The sequence below is a fragment of the Balaenoptera borealis genome (assembly GCF_965194805.1).
Source record: "Balaenoptera borealis genome assembly, chromosome: 5".
NCBI lineage: Eukaryota > Metazoa > Chordata > Mammalia > Artiodactyla > Balaenopteridae > Balaenoptera > Balaenoptera borealis.
This window is the reverse complement of record NC_138862.1, coordinates 125085138-125104891: the sequence shown is the minus strand read 5'-3', so window position 1 is coordinate 125104891 and position 19754 is coordinate 125085138. Positions and strand designations below refer to the sequence as shown.

Genomic DNA, 19754 nt, shown 5'->3' with positions numbered 1-19754 from the left:
GAAAGCCCATGTGCAGCAACAAAGACCCAATGCAGCCAAAAATTAATTAATTAATTAAAAAATAAATAAATAAAATAAAATGGACAAAGGATTTGAGTAGACATTTCTCCAAAGAAGATATACAAATGGCCAATAAGCACATCAAAATGTTCTCAACATCATTAGTCATCAGGGAAATTCAGGTCTAAACCACAATGAGACTCCACTTCATACCCACCATGATGGCTATAATAATTATTATTTTTAAAAAACAATAACAAGTTTTGGTAAGGATGTAGAGGAATTGTAACCCTCATAATATTGTTGGTGGGAATTTAAAAATGTAAGATGGTGCAGCTGTTTTGGAAACAGTTTGGAATTTCCTCAAAAAGTTAAACATAGCGTTACCATATAACCCAGCAATTCCACTGCTAGGTATATACTCAAGAGAAATGAAAACACATGTTCATACAAAAACTTGTACACAAATGTTCACAGTAACGTTATTCATATTGGCCAAAAAGTGGAAACAATCCAAATGTCCAACAATTGATAATGGGTAAACAAAATGAGGTATATCCATACAATATTATTCAGTCATAAAAAAGGGAAATATTGATACACGCATGAACCTTGAAAACATGATGCTAAGTGAAAGACACCAGATTCAAACGACCACATATTATATGGTTCCATTTATATGAAATGTCCAGAATAGACAAATCTAGACACAGAAAATAGATTAATATCTGCCAGAGGCTGTGGGGTTGGGGCGTAGAGAATGATAGCTAATGAGTATAGTGTGTCTTTTTTTGGGTGATGAAAATGTTCTGGAAATAAATCGTGGTGATAGTTACACAATCTTGTGAATATATTAAAAACCATTGAACTGTTCACTTTAAAACAGTGAGTTTAATAGTCAGTGAATTATGGGACTTCCCTGGTGGTGCAGTGGTTAAGAATCCACCTGCCAATGCAGGGGACACGGGTTCGAGCCCTGGTCCAGGAAGATCCCACATACCGCGAAGCAGCTAAGCCCGTGCGCCACAGCTACTGAGCCTTCACTCTAGAGCCTGAGAGCCACAGCTACTGAAGCCCACAAGCCTAGAGCCTGTGCTCTGCAACAAGAGAAGCCACCGCAGTGAGAAGCCTGCGCACCGCAACAAAGAGTAGCCCCCACTCGCTGCAACTAGAGAAAAGCCCTCGCGCAGCAACGAAGACCAAACGCAGCCAAAAATTTAAAAATTAATTAAATAAATTTTTTAAAATAGTGAATTATATCTTAATAAAAATTTTATTTCTCTTTTTAAAAAGAGGAAGTCTTGCACAGACCAATGATGAAAATAAATTCAGGAGTGAAACTCAAACCTCTGTGCCTAGAGAACAGATAGGAATATTGATAAAATTCTGTTTGAGAAAACATGTAGGGAAAAAGTGTCTGTCATACACCACTGCTGTCAGTATGAACTGTCATATTCATTTAAGTAAGCAATTTAGTAATTATAAATAAATACATAAATAAAGCACATAGCCTATGATCCAAAATTTTCATCTGTAGGAATCTAAAATCAAAGTGTGGCTGGAACAGTTAGCACCCAGTGAATGTTCTTTCTTATTATAAAGGTGATAATCATAGGGAGAGATAATATATTATGCAATAAATTCCTACAGCCAAATTCAGCTCCCACCTCTGCTTCTTTTTGGAAAAAAATAAGACAGTGTTCATATCATATATATGGTATGATAATGAAATTTCTGCTCTTTCAATCTTTGCAAGCTGCATAAAGTGGAAAGCAAAATTCTCTCCTAAAATAGAAGGTCATTTCTAGAGATGCTGAGCATATACTAAAAGAAGAGATAAAGAGAATCATGTAGAGTTCCAGCCTCTTGATAAAAGGGGTACAGTGAGATAGGACTGGGGAAGAGGGAAGGGGTGTAGGAAACAGAGCTTGAGTCTCAGCCTAACCCCACGAGGCTGCAAAAAATGCCAAGAAATATTCACAGTGACTAACGCCTAAAGCCTCATAAAAATCAGCGGTGACTATGCAGCAACTGACAAACTCAATCACTACTGACAGAAGTGCCTTAAAGAACCTATATCTGTTTTTCCTTTAATTCTTTCTCCAAATGGTGATTCCCTTTATATATGGCATTATTGTTTGGAAACACTGCACTTTGTTCATCAAATAAAGAGTTCTATCAATACAAAAAAAGCCCAAGGAGAGGAATATCATGTCAGTCTGTATTTTCCAAAGCATCATACCCAGGCTTTCAGCCCAGGAAGACATACCCTGAAGTCAACTTACCCAAGCTGCAGGAAAAGGACCAAGCAAAGAGAAATAGCTTCTGAAATCCACCCAGTAACCCAAAGTGTGATACTGGACAGGATGTTCTTTTCATTGACACTCCTCTGGAGCTGGTCCTCTGGAAGCAGGGAGTATCTGTCAGCCCACCTGCCACTACCCCCCAGATCCCACCCTCCCTCCTATCCTGTATGGTGAGATATGGTGGGGAGACAGGGATTGTGACATAAGCAAAGGGCCTGGAGCTGATCTATGTAAATGCCAGCTCATGAGCTTCCTAGCAGGGACACCGCCTGTGAAGGCCTCACAACAGCCAACCTCTTGCAACCTCCAAGCTGACTGCCTCATCCGGGGGAGGAGGGACCCCCTCCGCGGGAGAAGTGACAGCAGGAACCTGGTAGAGGAGGCACCAAGAGCTCCAGGGAGCGGGTGGCCATCATGTAGGCGCCATGGAGACCGCCATGTGTGTTTGCTCTCCATGTTGTACATGGCAGAGGTGTTGTCCCCGCTTATGCTCGTGTCTGTGCTGCAAGTTCCTCTTCACCTCGGAGCGGAACTGCACCTGCTTTCCCTGCCCTTACAAGGATGAGCGCGATTGCCAGTGCTGCCACTGCACCTGCTCCGAGAACCCCAACTGCCACTGGTGCTGCTGCTCCTGGGCCAATGACCCCGACTGTAAGTGCTGTTGCACCGCCAGCAGCAACCTCAAGTGCCACTACTACGAGAGCCGCTGCTGCCGCAACGCCACCATCACGTTCCGCAGGGGCCGCCTCCACAGCATACGTACCTCGTAAGTGCCGCGCGCCCGACGCCCGGGGCTCGGGAAAACTGGGGGGCCCCCTGCCAGCTGTGGGGACGGGGCAGGTCAGCAGCCCCGCCCCAAATTCCACCTCTTTATCTGAAAAAGGGAGGCCAAGGACTTGGGAGCAATTAACTCTAGTTACAATATGTCTTGGTGCAAATATATTACATAGTCATTGTGTGGTGAGAGTTGGTTACTAGACATCGTGGTGATCATTTTGAAATGTATAGAAATAGCAACTCACTATGTTGTGTAACAGGAACTAACATAGTGCTGTAGGTCAATTACTCTTCAAAAACAAACAAACTCGTAGGAAAAGATCAGATGTGTGATTACCAGAGGCAGGGGGTAGGGGTGGGGCATTGGATGAGGGCAGCTAAAAGGTACAGACTTCCAGTTATGATAGATAGGTTACTAAGGATGTAATGTACAACAGGATATATATAGTGAACGCTGCTGTCAGTTACATATGAAAGTTAAGAGAGTAAATCCTGAGTTCTTAGCCCAAGAAAATTTTTTTTAATTTTTTATTTTTTTCTGTTTCTTTAATTTTGTATCTGTACAAGTTGATGGATGTTCATTAAACTTACTGTGATCATCACTGCATGGTATTTGTAAATCAAATCATTATGTTGTACACCTTAAACTTATACAGTGCTATATGTCAATTTTATCTCAATAAAACTGGAAGAAAAAAAGAGCTAAAAATACTATAAAGTCTGTTTTGCACTTAATGTAACAGTAAAAACATATATTCAATGGTGCTATTATTTTAAATATTTTTTGTGTTTCAAAATGTAGCAATAAAATCTACCTCAACTGCAAGAAAAAAAAAAAACAAAAACACTTTGTAGCAATCAAGTGTATGTGTCCTAAACAGTCCCTAATCAGTATAGACCTGAGTTCCAAATCCCAGCTGTGTGAGTGAACGCTGAGCTCTCCTGAACCCCACCACTCTCACCTCTACAAAATACTAATAGCTAATACTTAGTGCATAAGCAACTTGCTGGGAACCACGTGCGTGACCCCAAGTAACCCCTACCTCATGCCCATTACACCAGTGAAGAAACTGAGCATTTGCGAGGTTGAGTGGCCCAAGATCACACAACTCGTAAGATGCAGTCAGAATTTGAACCCAGAGTCTGTGTGCTTAAATTAAAACACTGTCCTGCAAAATGGAGAGTATGGTACCTGCAATGATTCAGGGGGTTAATATTGCTTTGAAATCTGTTATGTGATATAAAAATATAAATTGCTCTTCCTCCTCTGAACCCTTGATATCTGCAACACTCATTGGAAAAGCAGTAACTTCCACAGGCCGCTTTCCACCCCTATGGCCTGTGTAAGTACCCCAGGTGGCCATGAACTCCTGCCAGCCTTCTCTTTGTTCCTACCCAGAAGTCACGGCACTGAGGGTCTCAGTTTCTCACTTAGGGCATTAACCCTCTGTGTCAGGCACTGCATAGCCTCTTCCTGCCCTGACCAAGGTGGTTTCTTTATGCCACACATGAGGGGCGTCTGGAGTAGCAGAAGATGACAGCACTTGGAGAGGCAGAAAGATGAGAGGCAGGTTGGAAGCCTTTCAAGGCTGGAAAAACAATTCTGTGAGCAAAGGTTCAGTGAATTCAGGGGAAGAATATGATCTCTCCCACAGTTCAGCACTTTGTAGCTGGTTAATAAATATTACTCTCAGCTCATGGACCTCGCGTGGTGTTTGCCTGAACAGAGAACCCAGGGGTTCTGGATGCAAGTGCAGAAGTTCTAAGGTGCAGAAAGTAACTCTCACACCCCTCTCTCCTCTCAACTGCCCCATTTTCTGCACATCAGCAATGAAGAGTCACCAAGCCCATTTCAACAGGGGAAGGATGACACTGGTGCTTTGGGGATGCTTAGACCAGTAGCTCCCAAACTTTGTTTTGCGTTAGAATCACCTGGGGATCTTTAAAAACTACTGATGCCCGGCCCCCACCCCCAGACATTCTGATTTCATTGGCTTCAGGTATGTGCTGGGCATCAGAATTTTTAAAAACTCTCCTGCCCCCAGGCGATGCTAAAGTGCAGAATGGCCTGGAGGGAACAAGAAAGGAAGCCAGGAGACTGGCCAGGTGATATACGGGAACCCAAGTACAAGGGGAACGGGCCTAAATTTGGGAGGAGGCTGCCGCCTTACAGAGGAGCAGAGGCCAGTTATCTCGACAAAAAGACAAAAAGGCTGCTGGGCTTGGTGAGGGTTTTGGCATGGAATCATGACCGCTGAATGCCCAAGTCCAAGCCTGAGGCTTTCTGATGATGGTCAGAGATGCTATTGCAAGTGTCAGGGGGTCGGCGCTGGGTACACTGAGGCTTGTCTTCCACCTGGCCTCTCTCCTGGTGCCTGGACCACTGCCTCCCCTGTTCCCCATCACTGCTTCCGGCTCAGCATCTTCCTCATCCTGCCTCACTCTGATCTCATTCATCCCTCTTTGCCTTACTCATCTCTTTTCCTCACTTCCTTTTTCACCTTCACCCCAACTCCCTGGGCCATTAACACCTGTCTCTTCTCCCTGTTCTCTCTTTCTCTTTCCCCAGCACCCTCCTCTCTCCCTCCTTCTTTCTGACTTCTCCTGCTTGTCTCCCTTTATATTACACACTGATTCTCATAGTCCCACCTTATCAAACTAGAGAAGTCCACCCAGCTATCATGTATACATCTGCCCTCCCCCTCCAGATGATCCCTTCAAAGCTGGAGCAGGAGAAAGCAGAGAGGTTGGGAAAGCAGAGAAGAAACAAAGCTGAGAACATTGAGTCTGACAGGCTTGGGCACCAGCATCCAAATCTCTAAGGGATGAGCTTTTCCAGGTGCCTGAGTCTCCATAACGGGCACTGTCCCCATGGTGCCACTCCCTTCCAACATGTTTGAGTATCACCCTTGACTGCCTGGGCTCTGAGACCTGGGTCCCTGGCCAAGGGAATGGGAAAGGATCCAGGGGCATATAGGGACTGCAAGAGGCAAAAGCAAAAGAGAACACAGGCACAATGTCAAACTCAACCCCTAGACATTACTAATACAAACAGAGAAGAAGGGATAGGAATAGTCACAAAATCAGTATGGTTTTTTTTTAACATCTTTATTGGAGTATAATTGCTTTACAATGGTGTGTTAGTTTCTGCTGTATAACAAAGTGAATCAGCTATACATATACATATATCCCCATATCTCCTCCCTCTTGTGTCTCCCTCCCACCCTCCCTATCCCACCCCTCTAGGTGGTCACAAAGCACCAAGCTGATCTCCCTGTGCTATGCAGCTGCTTCCCACTAGCTAGCTATTTTACATTTGGTAGTGTATATATGTCCATGCCACTCTCTCACTTCGTCCCAGCTTACCCTTCCCCCTCCCCGTGTCCTCAAGTCCATTCTCTACATCTGCATCTTTATTCCTGTCTTGCCCCTAGGTTCTTCAGAACCATTTTTTTTTTTTAGATTCCATACATATGTTTTAGCATACGGTATTTGTTTTTCTCTTTCTGACTTACTTCACTCTGTATGACAGACTCTAGGTCCAAATAAGTATGTTTTATACCTCCATCCCCATGGCTAATTCATTTATTTTCATAAACTGCTTTTGCCCTGATTGTAGCTTCTTAGAACATGCACTTGAATTTTTACAAGTATGCACTTACTTCATCCATAGTTCTTACAGTATATGAAATCAGCCTCAGATATTAGACAAAGATTCAATACACACACACACACCGTACAAGCACATACTTTTCATAGACTTGACCACTGTTTTCCCCTGCTGTGGACATGAACTGGCTGGGAACAGAGGGGAGTCATTATAGTGGCCATTTATTGAATGCTTACTATGTCCAGGCAGTTAAGCACTTATCGTGGATTATCTCATGGAGACTTTAAAATCCTCATGAAGGAAGTAGTATTGTGAGCTTTGATTTACTGAGGATGAGAGAGGTAAAGAAACTTATCTCAAAAGTGCAACTCTACAGCAGCGTGTTTCACCATGTGCAACCTGCCCCTAGCACCTAGCCCCTTAAGTCATAGTTGAGGTCTGCTGGTCAGAACACACGGGTTCTGGGCTTGGCTGGGGAACTAACCTCCTGGTGTCCTGGGAAGAACACTTTGCCCATCTTCTTCTATGTTCCATCTCACACACAATAATAATAAGGATGTCAGTGCCCTCTAGGCAAAACCCACCAAGAACACACCTGTAGTTGGAGGAGACTGGATTTACTGGCCCAGTGCAAAAACTGAGAGATACACCATGAGCAAGTGTGAGGTGTCTCCGTAAGAAGGCATCACTAAGTTATTACAGGATTTAGGCTCATGTTAGGTGAGGACACAGGGGTAAATCTCCTATTGGGTATCTTAATAAATCTTGCCTAGAAGGTGGGAAGAACAGAGTTGAGCCTGATGCTGCAACTGGTGAAAAAGCAGCAGTCACTGTCCTTAACCAGGACAGGGCGTGTTTGATCATTTTTGTGGTTTGGACAGTGTTCTTGCTTTTGTCTGAGTTCAAACATGAAGAAGCGGTCTTGTTTCTGCTTTGCTCCATCACAGTCCCAGAATGGCCTTGTCTGCTGTGGGTGTTCTGTGATATTATCCAGGGCCAACAGAACCCCAAGACCCAGCTGACAGGCCCCTCTGGACTGTTTTTCTCTTGCTCAAAAAATAACAAGCAGTTGTATAGCACTTACTGTGTTCCAGGGACCGCTCTAAGGCCGTGCAGGTATTCAATTCAATTTTAATTTTCTCAAGAAACTCTATCAGGTGAGTACTAATTTTATAACGAGGAGAGAGGCGGAGAGAGGTTAATTAACTTACCTGGCATCGCCCAGCTAAAGGATGGTGGAGGCGGGTTTAGAACCCAGGCACCGTCCCTCCGATCCCGCCCCCCCACCCCGGCACAGCCATGCCCCTCCCCATCACACCACGAGGCGGCTCAGTGACACCCCGGTTCCTTCCGAGGTGGAGAAACGGAGCTCTCCTCCTGAGGTCCTGTGTTTGCTTCCCCTTGCAGCTCCAAGACGGCCCTGCGCATCGGGAGCAGCGACACGCAGCTGGATGAGGTGAAGATGATGCCCGCGAACAGCAGCCTGGTCAGCCACCTGTCGTGCCCCATCTGCAGCCGGCTGCGCCTGCACTCCTTCATGCTACCCTGCCACCACAGCCTGTGCGAGAAGTGCCTGCGGCAGCTGCAGAAGCACGCCGAGGTCACCGAGAACTTCTTCATCCTCATCTGCCCCGTGTGCGACCGCTCGCACTGCATGTCCTACAGCCACAAGATGCAGCTGCCCGAGAACTACCTGCGCGGACGCCTCACCAAGCGCTACATGCAGCAGCATGGCTACCTCAAGTGGCGCTTCGACCGCTCCAGCGGGCCTATCGTCTGCCAGGTCTGCCGCAGCCAGCGCATCGCCTACAAGCGCTGCATCACCTGCCGCCTCAACCTGTGCAACGAGTGCCTCAAGACCTTCCACTCGGAAGTGACCATGCAGGACCACGTGTTCGTGGACACCAGCACCGAGGACCAGGACGAGAAGATCTGCATCCACCACCCGTCCAGCCGCATCATTGAGTACTGCCGGAACGACGACGAGTTGCTCTGCAGCTTCTGCAAGACTGCCTTACACAATGGCCACGACACCATAAGCCTCATTGATGCCTGCTCCGAGAGGGGTGCCGCGCTCTTCAGCGCCATCGCCAAGTTCAAAGCAGGTCCTGGTCCCCTTTTCTCCCTCCACCACTCCTAGCTCCAGAAACTGATGGGGAAGGTGCTTTGGGAGGATCTGTTTAGAGAGAGCCTTACCTCCACCTGGTGGGGCAGTCCAGGCCCTGAGAGACACTGAGCCAGGCTGCAAGTCAGTGGCCTGGAATCCACATCTGGCAACTACCGCCAGCCACTTAACCTCCCTGTGCCTTGGTTTTCTCATCTATAAAATGGGGATAATGGTGTTACCCAATGCAAGTTCGTGTGCCCGGCACACAGTGAGGCCAAACAAACTGACAATAGGTTGGAGTTTGGAGCAGAGAAAGATTTATTGCAGGGTCAGGCAAGGAAACAGGTGGCTCCTGCCCCCCAAAACTCCAAGCTCTTGGAGGGGTTTCAGCAAAGCACTTTTAAAAGCAAGGTGAGGGAGGGGTCAGGTTGGTTGCTGCAAGCTTCTTGGTGTCTGTATCCTTTGTTCTTGCAGCCGTCCACATAGGTCAGGTCACGGTGTTCCTGCAAACCTCCAACAAGACAAATGTTATTCTCTGTTCTGCAACTTTTTATCTCTATGTGAATGGACTTTTAAAGATGAGAGCCTTGAGAATAGGCTATCCTGTATATTTCAGGCTATAGGCAACATTCTTTTACGAAAGGTGCAGAGCCTGCAGGACTAAGCACATGTTAACAAAGCACAAAGGTTAAAGCAAAAGGAACAGATCTAATACGATGTCAGATTTGTTCTTCCCTGAACAATTTGTTCTTCCCCCATTCGGTGATTGTGAGGATTAAATGAGATACTCTAACTGAAGCATGCAGAAAACGATCTAGCACATAAGAAGTACATAAAGATTCTATCATCTTGGTTATAATTTTCATGACCTTGGGCCTCATTTCCTCCTTTGGAGAACGAAGAGCTTGATCCTGTAGTATCCTGAAGTTCTGTGAGCCTTTCTAAGGTGTTTTGTCCCTAAAGATGGATTTCTTCAGTATCTTCCCAATTTAAAGGGGAAAAGAATAACTGAGAGTTACCTCAGTTTTAAATTTCCCCTGAAGTTGCAAGCAGCACAGTAAATGAACTGGTAGCAAATACATAATAATGGGAAAGCCCAGAAATAGCCAGTAATGTTCTAGTCAACAGCTTGCTTGTCCTCTGCATGCCTGTTCATGGTTATTTTATGTGGGCTACATATAATATAGTTATAGTTTCTATAAGGGAAACTGACTCAGATTTTCATGATGGAACCCAGTACAGTGATATTTTACAGGGTTCAGCAAAGAGCCCAGTAATTTCTGGGTGTATATCCACCAGGTTAGACATGAGGATCTCAGGGATCCTTTTAGGCTCTTTGCCCCTGGGAATAGCTTCCTTGAACAGAGGCCTACTTTACTGGGGCCTTTTAGAAGACTTACGTCTAATCCTCGCCATAATCCTACAGTACAGGCACTAAAATTTCCCCCCCCCCCCCAGGATAGACAACTGGGATTCCAAGAAGGAATTGGCACAAGTCCCCTAGTAAATGGCAGAGCCGGTCTCTGACTCCAAAGCCCATGTTAATTCCACAACATTCATTTGACAACCTATTCTGCTAAACAGTGACCAGAATCTAAAGATAAAGAGATTGAAAAACAGTGGGAACCACCACCACACCTGTGGTCTGTTTCCCTACGTGGTGGCTTAGAGTCAAGTGACCAGCGTGCTCCAGACCAACCCAGCCTCTCCCCTGTCAGAAATTTCAGTGTCCATACAAACAGATCTGAACAGATTGACAAGGGGGCAGCTTTCCTCTGAGCTGCACAGGAAGGTCCCATTGGACATAGAAGTGGGTCAGAGACAGACTTTGCTAAATATGTCCCCCAGGACCTCTCACCAGCATGAATATTTCAGGAATACCTTGATTTCTCAATTGCTCCATGCTTAGAAACATTGTTTGTCAATTGACACTTATTCAATTTGGGAACAGCACCAAGGACGCCCCTATATTAAAGAAAGCCTACAGGAGCCGTGTTGCCAGGCCAGTGGAAGTCCCCATTGGTTCCTAGAGGGTTTTCTTAAGGCAGGACCCATGGCCTGAGCTTGGCTGGTTTCTTTTTTAAGTACCCCAGGTGATTCTGGTGTCACAGAGGACTGAGAAGGGCAACTGGAGCAATTAAGAACATAGGCTCTGGAGTTAGACAGATAGAATTAGGGACAGGCCCTGGGTCCTTCTAGTTACTTGCTGTGTGACACTGGGCAGTCATTTAACCTCTCTGAGCCTTAGTGTCCTCATCTATAAATGGAAACAACATCTTCCTCTTCTGAAGTTATATGTAATGTATGATAATATATAGATATGATCCATATGTGTGATACATGATAATGTATGGATTGGATCTATATAAACGTTTAATAAATAGTAGCTAGTTTTAAATATAGTGCCTGAAAGAGACCTTGCTTTGACTTTGTTCTAAGACCAGCTCTTGCAAAACTGCCTTATTTGTAAGGGGCATCTGGCGGGGAGTAGTGCTTCTGGTCTCCTCTCTCTTTCCTCTTCTCCTGGTGCTCCCTCTTCCCCCTCATCTAAGACATTTTTATCCTACCTCTCCAGACTCAGCTCTAAGAAGCCTAACTAATCCCCAATAAAGCAAGGAATTTCCTATTCAGATTTCTTTTAACAGTGAGTAACTATTGAAGAGTCAAAGGAATTAATGCGCAAAGTGGAATTTCAGGGGCCCTAAGTCACAGCAGGGCTTGCACGTGGAGAGGGCAGGGAGCATTTCTCAGCACCACTGCAATCACATCTTGATAGTCTCCTGTTCAGCCCCCATCTGTATTGCCTCTCCATCCCTTCTGGGCCAGTGTGAGGGAGGAGGTGAGCAGAGGAAATGGGGGCTTCAGAAAGTAGGCCAGAGAGCAACACTGCTGACCTTCACCCCAAAGATGTTAGAAAACAGGACAGAATGGCTTTCACTCAACAAACACCATTCTAGCACCTCTACACATCCTAGTCACGGTGGTAACTGAGACAGCTGTGGTCCTGTTCTCATGGTCTGCCAGAACCCGAGGGTTTCTCTTACTGTAATGCACATCTCTGTGCCACCACCCACAGAGATCCAACTTACTGTGGATCCAGGGCTATGTTAAGAAACATGACTTGGTCACCCCCACTGCTGAGTAAAATTTGGAGAGGATTATAGCCCATCAAATCACTGCAGAGTCAGCCTTTCATGGGGAGGACCTTACCTCTAGAATAGGCCACAGAAGGTTGACATGTCTTGAAATCAATGCCTAATGCCTAAGACCCTATAAAGATCCTGTAAATCACTGCCTAATGCCTAAGACCCTATAAATGGCAACTGTGAAGTTGCCATTTCACAGACAGAGGTGGGCCACATGCTCATCCTGCCCCAGCATCCTCCACACTGCAGTGTCGTTGGGCTTATGCGTGCCTGGAACACCAGTGGCCTCTCACACTCATATCTGTATCCCTAGAGCCTAGAAAAGCATGTGACATGGAACAGGTGTCACATGTTTGTTGAATGACTGAGTGAACTTAAAATCCAAATGCCATGTGAGAGGCGGCAGGATAAACTCGGTTTTCCTTGAAGTGTAACAGCAGACGCTTTCTGGAAAGGAAGTAGGGCGTAAGCAAGAGAGGGAGCCCAGCTGAACCCAAGGGAGTCAAAGTCCCCAGCAGAGAAAAAGAACATGTCAAAGAGCAGCCACAGTGAAGGGGAACTTGGCTGATCTGCCACCATTGTCTAGAGCTGGGTTTTGGTGAACGAGGCAAGGCAGTATTTAGAAGTAGTCATCAGAAATTTAGTTCTTTCTCCCACCCCTGCAAAAGCTTAAGCTTTCACACAGGGAAAATCCAACACTTTGTGACATCATCTCTTCTCAAGTCCAACTTGCTGACAAGTGAAGTCTGGTGAAAACTAATATCAAAGGTGGCCTTGAACTCCCAACTTTAGACCCAAGGCTGCAGGGATTACTAGATAGAAGTATGCCAGGGAAGGATGGCTGTCATACCCAAGGGAAGTGCTACACAAGGAGAAAGAGAGGGGTGTATGGAGAGAGGCAACATTCATTTTATAAACCTATGCTAGCATCTTTCAGCCCAGCAATAAGTGGTTTCCCTCCCTTTCCACCCACATCTTTGGAGCCCACGTTAGTTTGCTCCAGTTTGCCACTGGCTTTGACATCTGGGGAAAGGAAAAACTTAACTGAAGTAACTCACTTGGTTGTTTTGCAGTCCGCTATGAAATTGATAATGACCTCATGGAATTCAACATTTTAAAAAACAGCTTTAAAGCTGACAAGGAGGTAAAGCGAAAAGAGATCAGAAATGGATTCCTCAAGCTGCGCAGCATTCTCCAGGAGAAAGAGAAAACCATCATGGAGCAGATAGAGAACCTGGAAGTGTCCAGGCAGAAGGAGATTGAGAAATATGTGTACGTCACCACCATGAAAGTGAACGAAATGGATGGCCTGATCGCCTACTCCAAGGAAGCACTGAAGGAGACAGGCCAAGTGGCGTTTCTGCAGTCAGCCAAGATCCTGGTGGACCAGATCGAGGACGGCATCCAGAGCACCTACAGGCCAGACCCACAGCTCCGGCTGCACTCCTTGAACTGCATGCCCTTGGACTTTGCTGAGCTCTCCGGTGCCATCCACGAGCTCTTCCCCACAGGACCCAAGAAGGTGCGTTCCTCAGGGGACTCCCTGCCATCGCCCTATCCCCTGCACTCAGAAACGATGGTTGCCAGGAAGGTCACTTTCAGCACCCACAGCTTCGGCAACCAGCAGATATACCAGCGAAGCTCCTCCTTATTGTCCTTTAAGGCCCCCGGCTGTGAGAAGACCAAGATGGGTCTGGAGGCCTGTGGGCGAGCCCAGTCAGCTGCACCTGCCAAGCCCACAGACGACCTCTACACCTACTGGAGCGCAGGGGTAGAAAACCAGCCTGTGCAGAACAGCAGCAGCTTCCACAACTGGTACTCGTTCAATGAGTCTTCCCTGAAGACTCCAGGCCCAATTGTTATCTACCAGACTCTGGTGTATCCGAGAGCTGCCAAGGTAAGAAAGGCTCTGGGCCCTGTAGGGAAGATAGGAGGGTGTGGGCTATGGAATGGAGGTGGGTAGTCAGGAAAGGTTGCACTTACTTGTTTGACCTCTAGGGTCTGGTCACTCAAATCTGTTCCTCTAGACTCTTTGTGGTCAGTCCATTCAAAAGGGATAAGTTCCCGAAATCTTAAGTAGCCCAAGATTGTTTTAAACCAAACAATGTATTTAACTCATAGCCAGAAGCACATCTGAAAGCCCCAACTCCACTTCAAAGGCAGCTTCTCTATTGAAAGAGAACACAATTTGGGAAACAAAATAATTTGCAGAAACTTCTTGGAGAGGGTAATATTTCCCAGAGGAAAACCTGTAGCAGTAGAGGGAGCACAGAAATTGGAATTAGAAAAGCAGGCTCCATTGTCTATCAGCTGTGATTCCTCTAAACTGCTACTTCTTCTAAAGAAAATATCCAGACTCTTCATGATTTGGAAAGATTCGAAGGATAATCCCCAATGGAATTCCAATTCTTATCTCCCGAGATTCAGCTTTTCGGGGAAGGGGGGGTGGCATTGGAGGTGTGTGGATGTCTCACAGACCTTTACAGCTGCCATCACCCAGCTTCAGGGGACATGACTCTTCTTTGACCTTCTAGGCCTAACATGAACAAATGGCACATCTCTTAACATGCCTTTCAAATCCAGCTGAACCTAAATTGAATTGTTTATAGAATGTTTTATTAAAGTCCAGGGAGGAAAAAAGATATTCTATCAGAGCATATCTTGCCTCCTCTTGGGGTCCTACAGGGATATCTCCCAAGCCAGCCCACTGCCTGCTTCCATGTGGCAGAGCCCATCTTTTGTCTCCATGATCTGAGAACACTCACAAAGACTTTTAGCATCCTTGAATCCTAAATTAGTGGTTCTCAAACATTAATATGCACCTGGGGATCTTGTTAAAATGCAGATTCTGCTTCAGTGGGTCTCAGTGGGGCCTGAGATTCTACGCTTCTAACAAACTTCCAGATGTTGGCATTGCTGCTGGTCTGCAGACCACAATTTAGTATCAAGGCTCTAAAAACAAGAAAATGAAAGCCAGACACTGACCAAGCCTTACTTTTCTATTTTCCTGAGACATTATAATCTATGTTTTGTCATTTATAATTGACCCTAAGAATGACCTTATGTTGCAAGGTAGAACATATAGAATGTATCCTCCCATGGGCTGTCAGGCACAGCAGAAGTATCTCTGCCCTTCACATAGCAGATGCCCGCAGTGGAGCAGCTGAACCTACATTTCCAAATGATCTTAGATCAGCAAAACCTGCAGTGTATGTGATATTATATCAGGGATGGCATTAGGTCTCATCTCACGCAACTCAGACCCCTTGGGAGGTGGGCAGGATCTTGCTCTGGATGGGAAGGACTGGTGATACCTGCTCTATACTTGGGCTCGGAGAACAGTCACCCTATGCCACCTATAAATGGTCCCTTGATGAGCTCAAGAAAGGGCCCTACACAGAAAAAATCCAGTCAAGTTATTGACTCTCAAGATAGGACACCTAAACCTACTGCCAAACAGTGGTATTTGATGTAAAAATATCATTGATCCTTATTTCAGGATCATGGGATGTAATTCACACAGGAATCATAGTGCTCAGTAATGCAGGAGAAGAAATCTGTTTTGGCATCTCTCTCAAGTGATGGTTGACTAACAGTGCTCTTTTGGCATGGGAAATATTCTTTAAGTTAGCCTTATACTTGTCACTCTGTACCTTAAAAATCCTAAAGAGTTTTTTCATAAAAACTCAACTTTATTTCTAGAACTTCTTCCCAAGGAAGTGATTAAAAATTCAATGAAGATTCATGTCCCAAAGTGTTCAATGCATCATTATTTATTAGAGTGTAAGATTAGAAACAACCTAAATGTTCAGCTACAGAAGGTGTAAATCACTTATAGGGCAGTTATTAAAATGGTGCTTTGCTGAATTTTTAATGATATAGGGACATACATAAAATGTAATAAGTTAAAGAAAGCAGGAATCAGAGCAATATAATCCAAATTATATATATTTGTGTGCTTGTGTATATTCCAAAATTGGAAAGAAATATAATGAATTATTAACTGAATTGTGGGATTAAAAGAGATGTTTATTTTCTTTCTTTCCTTATAATTTTTCTGTATTTTCCAGGTATGTATTTTAAATGAGTATGTTTTGATAATCAGAAAAGATAAGTTAATTTTTATTAACAAGTCATGTAAATGTACAGTTTTAAAAGTGTAAATTCATTAAAAAATTATAAATTAATTATACAAATTCATACAGATTTTAAAATTTATATAGTTATGAGTAATTATAAATTAACTTTATACACAATAACATTTAAATTTATTAAAATTTAAATAAAGCATGCAATATCTGTTTAAAAATGCAATTATTATAAAATATTTATATGCCAGGCACAATCTGCTAATTGACACTTGTTAATATACCTCTTCCCAAGAGTTGACATTTTATACTTTGAGTGTGAACATATCTTCTCCATGACTTGGATAAGTCACTTCACCTCTTTGGGACTCTACTTCCTTGTGTATGAAATAGAGAGTTGAAATAGATACACTGTTCAACTTTAGTAGTCTGTGGTTCCATTGGAATTGCTGAATGTAAACCTTCTGAGCCTCCACTGTAAAATGGGATAATGAAATCTCCCTCCTAGGGAACTGTGAGGACTAAATGAGGCAGGCAATATCTGACACAGAATCTGATGCATAATATGTGTTCAATAAATGGTAGCCACTTTGCTTAGGGGTGTCAGGAGGACAAGGTCACCTCCACATTGACAGGAACAGAAGCCAGAGGAGCATTCTTCTGTTCTTGAAACGCATTGCAAGCCTCACGTCAGGATTCATCACGAAGCCTTTCAGGACTGTTGCGCAAGGTCTCATTCAAAGTCTTCAGCAGCTAGAGGGGATGAGTCAGCTTAAACTCACCCCAGAGAGTCCACGACACAGATCTTCATGGGAAAGAAAGCTGAATGGCGTGTGCTAGTACCCCACTGACATGTTCATTTCTTCCTAGGTTTACTGGACGTGCCCAACAGAAGACGTGGACTCTTTTGAGATGGAATTCTACGAACTCATTAATTCCCCTCCTAACAATGTGCGGACAGAGCTCTGTGGACAAATTCGGGACATAATGCAGCAGAACCTGGAGCTGCACAACCTGACCCCCAACACCGAGTATCTGTTTAAAGTGAGAGCCATCAACGATAATGGTCCTGGGCAGTGGAGTGACATCTGCAAGGTACCGTGCACTTTATTTCTCAGACGGATGTTCTTCATCCACTCTGGATGCAGCTCTGTTAGGATTGATTGTGAGGTCATGGAACCTACCATATGACCTCCCCCTCTACTCCCAGAAAACTCATTAACTCAAGGGCACAGAGAGGGCCCCTGGCCTCAACCAACTTTGCAAATGAGAATCGTCAGTTCACTTTGATTCAGAAAACATTTGTGCCAGGTATTGTGTTAGGATAGGATGTAGAGGTTCCGAGGAAAATAAGACGTAATTCTTGCCTTCAAGGAGCTCAGGGTCTAGTAAACAAATAATTGTGGTGTGAGAAGGACAAAAAAAGAGTTAAGTATTAGCGTCAGTGGTGAATCAAAGCAAGGATAGGGTATCAGATTTAAGCAATATAAATTAAACTTATAATTAATATAAATTTAATTATAAATTTAAATTTATAATTTATAATTATACACATGCAGTGAATAAATTTTTAGTGTTAGTATATCACATGCAATGAATAAATTTTTATTGTTAGTATGTCTCATGCAGTATTTAGGATATACTTATAATACTAAAAAAATGTATTTGTTGTTTATCTGAAAGTTAAGGAATAGCCAGTGACTAAGCCAGGATGGACTCCAAATAAAGGAAGGGACAAGATTATTCCTATCTTTTTTGTGACGCAAGGTTGATTCTTCTTTACATCCCCAGGGGAAATACATTCATGGGTATAATTTTATTGATATTCAAAGGAGAAAGGGAAGAAAAATATCAAGACTGCCGAGAGCTATCTTACTGTACAGCCATGATCGTGTTCTTAGGAATCAGAGTAGATTAAGTCTTAATCAGAGATTCTTTAGAAGTAAAGAGAATAAGTCCATTCATTTCGGCTATTGAAAAGCCGAGAGAGAGGAGAGTCTCATGAGACCACTTCCAGCCAGGACATACATCTGATACCCAAAAAAACTGGAAAGTCATTAGTTTCTCTCAATCTCTCAATCAGTATCTCTCTCTCTACTCCCTCCCTCTGTCTCTCCCACACCCCCTCCTTCCATCTCTGCTTCTCTCTAAATCTGCACCATTTTCAGCTAGCCCATCGTTTCTCCTCCCCTAAATTCAGCTTGCATGTGGTTTTGGAGGTTCCTGGCCCATGCTCTGTGAGACCAACACAATCTGACTAGCTTCACGCCCTCGGGCTCTGGTCACATGTTGGCAGAAGAGAATCTGATTGGTTGCTACCTCTGGTGATAAAGGGAAGCAGGAGGTAGGGTGGGGCAGGATTATGCTCTTGGTCATTATACCAGAAGCAAGTCTCCTGGAGGGGGGCGGAGGGGGCTCTCTACCCCATCCCCATGCTCTGCTTCTGGAGCCCGGCACCCATGTGCGTCCCCTCCCCCTCCACGAAGGTCAGACACTCACACGGGAAGGACGTGGGATGAGAAAGTCACCTGGCTGCTCCTCCTGTTAGATCCCAGCCAGGTACCCTGTCCGTCAGGTGCCCCATAGCCCAATTCTTGTTGATACTCTTCTCTCCGGAGCACAGAACACCCACAGTTGCTACCATGATTCACAGCAGGTCCTTTTGACTATGGATTTTTCCTTCAATCTAATTCCATCTGCTTTCTCATTTTTTAAAAATTCCTCATGAAGGGCGCACTCAGTGCTGTTACTAATTTTTTTTTACATGTATCTTAAGTCATTTTTAGATGCTAGGGACAAGGACGGGAGGTGGAGAGATGGAATTGTGTCAGCCTTTCTCAGGTAGATATTTTGTCATCCCTCTTAAACTTTGAACCCCTTGAAAACAAAATTCACGTCTAATTCATCTTCCCTTCTGCCACAATGCTTTACCAGCACTGTGCACATAGCTTAATGGTTCTTAATGCTTATTGAATGAATACATGAGTGAAAATGTGACCAAACAAATGAATCTATGAACGAACATCTAAATAAATAAAATTAATAATTACAAAGTACCATAAGATGCCTGAGAGCTGTTAAGTGTTTTTTACCATCAATCAAGAAATAACAATCCCCCTGAAATTGTGTTTGTGTGATGAATTTGCACTCCCTATAAGGGAAGGAAACTCATTCCAGTTTCTTTGCTTTTTAACACAATTTCTTAATGAGCAGAGCACTAACTAATGAGGTTTTCTGGAAGTTTCATTTTTATCTGACTCACAGAGCTGCAATATAGATTTTTCCTTCAAAAGTAATTCTTCCTCCCTCTTTGTGATTATATTAGCATTCCAGGGGAAACTTGGCTTTCCTTCACATTTGTCATGATTTGCATAAGTAAAGGCTTCAATAGCAAATGAAAAGAAGATGGTGTGTTTGAATGACATTTATAAAGCTTCATAAAAGTAATGACTTTAGCTCCTTCCTATAAAATCGAAATATTTTTCCTTCAGCATCAGTTCTATGCAGGTATTCCTGAAAGGTTTCATTTAAAATGCTGTAACAAGGCAGCAGAATCATTTCTTATCCAAAATGCAGTATTTCCACCATACATCCTTTTGTAAAGGAAGTGAAATAACACCTTTTATATTTGATTTTCATAGTCTGTGGCTTGATTTTTTTAAGGGATTTTATATGAAGTCTAATAGACAAAGCATGAAAATTAACTTTAATGCTTTTTAA

The 19754-nt window shown here is 44.1% G+C and overlaps 1 protein-coding gene across 1 annotated transcript in view; it reads left to right on the top strand.

The window, feature by feature from the left end:
• The first annotated feature begins 2023 nt into the window (after positions 1-2023).
• Positions 2024-19754, top strand: part of TRIM42 (tripartite motif containing 42) — a 32642-nt gene continuing 14911 nt past the window's right edge. Inside the window, exons 1-4 of the mRNA XM_082392407.1 lie at positions 2024-3072; positions 8101-8798; positions 13020-13843; positions 16905-17129. Coding sequence (XP_082248533.1) covers positions 2732-3072; positions 8101-8798; positions 13020-13843; positions 16905-17129 — 2088 coding nt within the window. The 5' untranslated portion in view covers positions 2024-2731. The remainder of the gene's footprint in view (positions 3073-8100; positions 8799-13019; positions 13844-16904; positions 17130-19754) is intronic.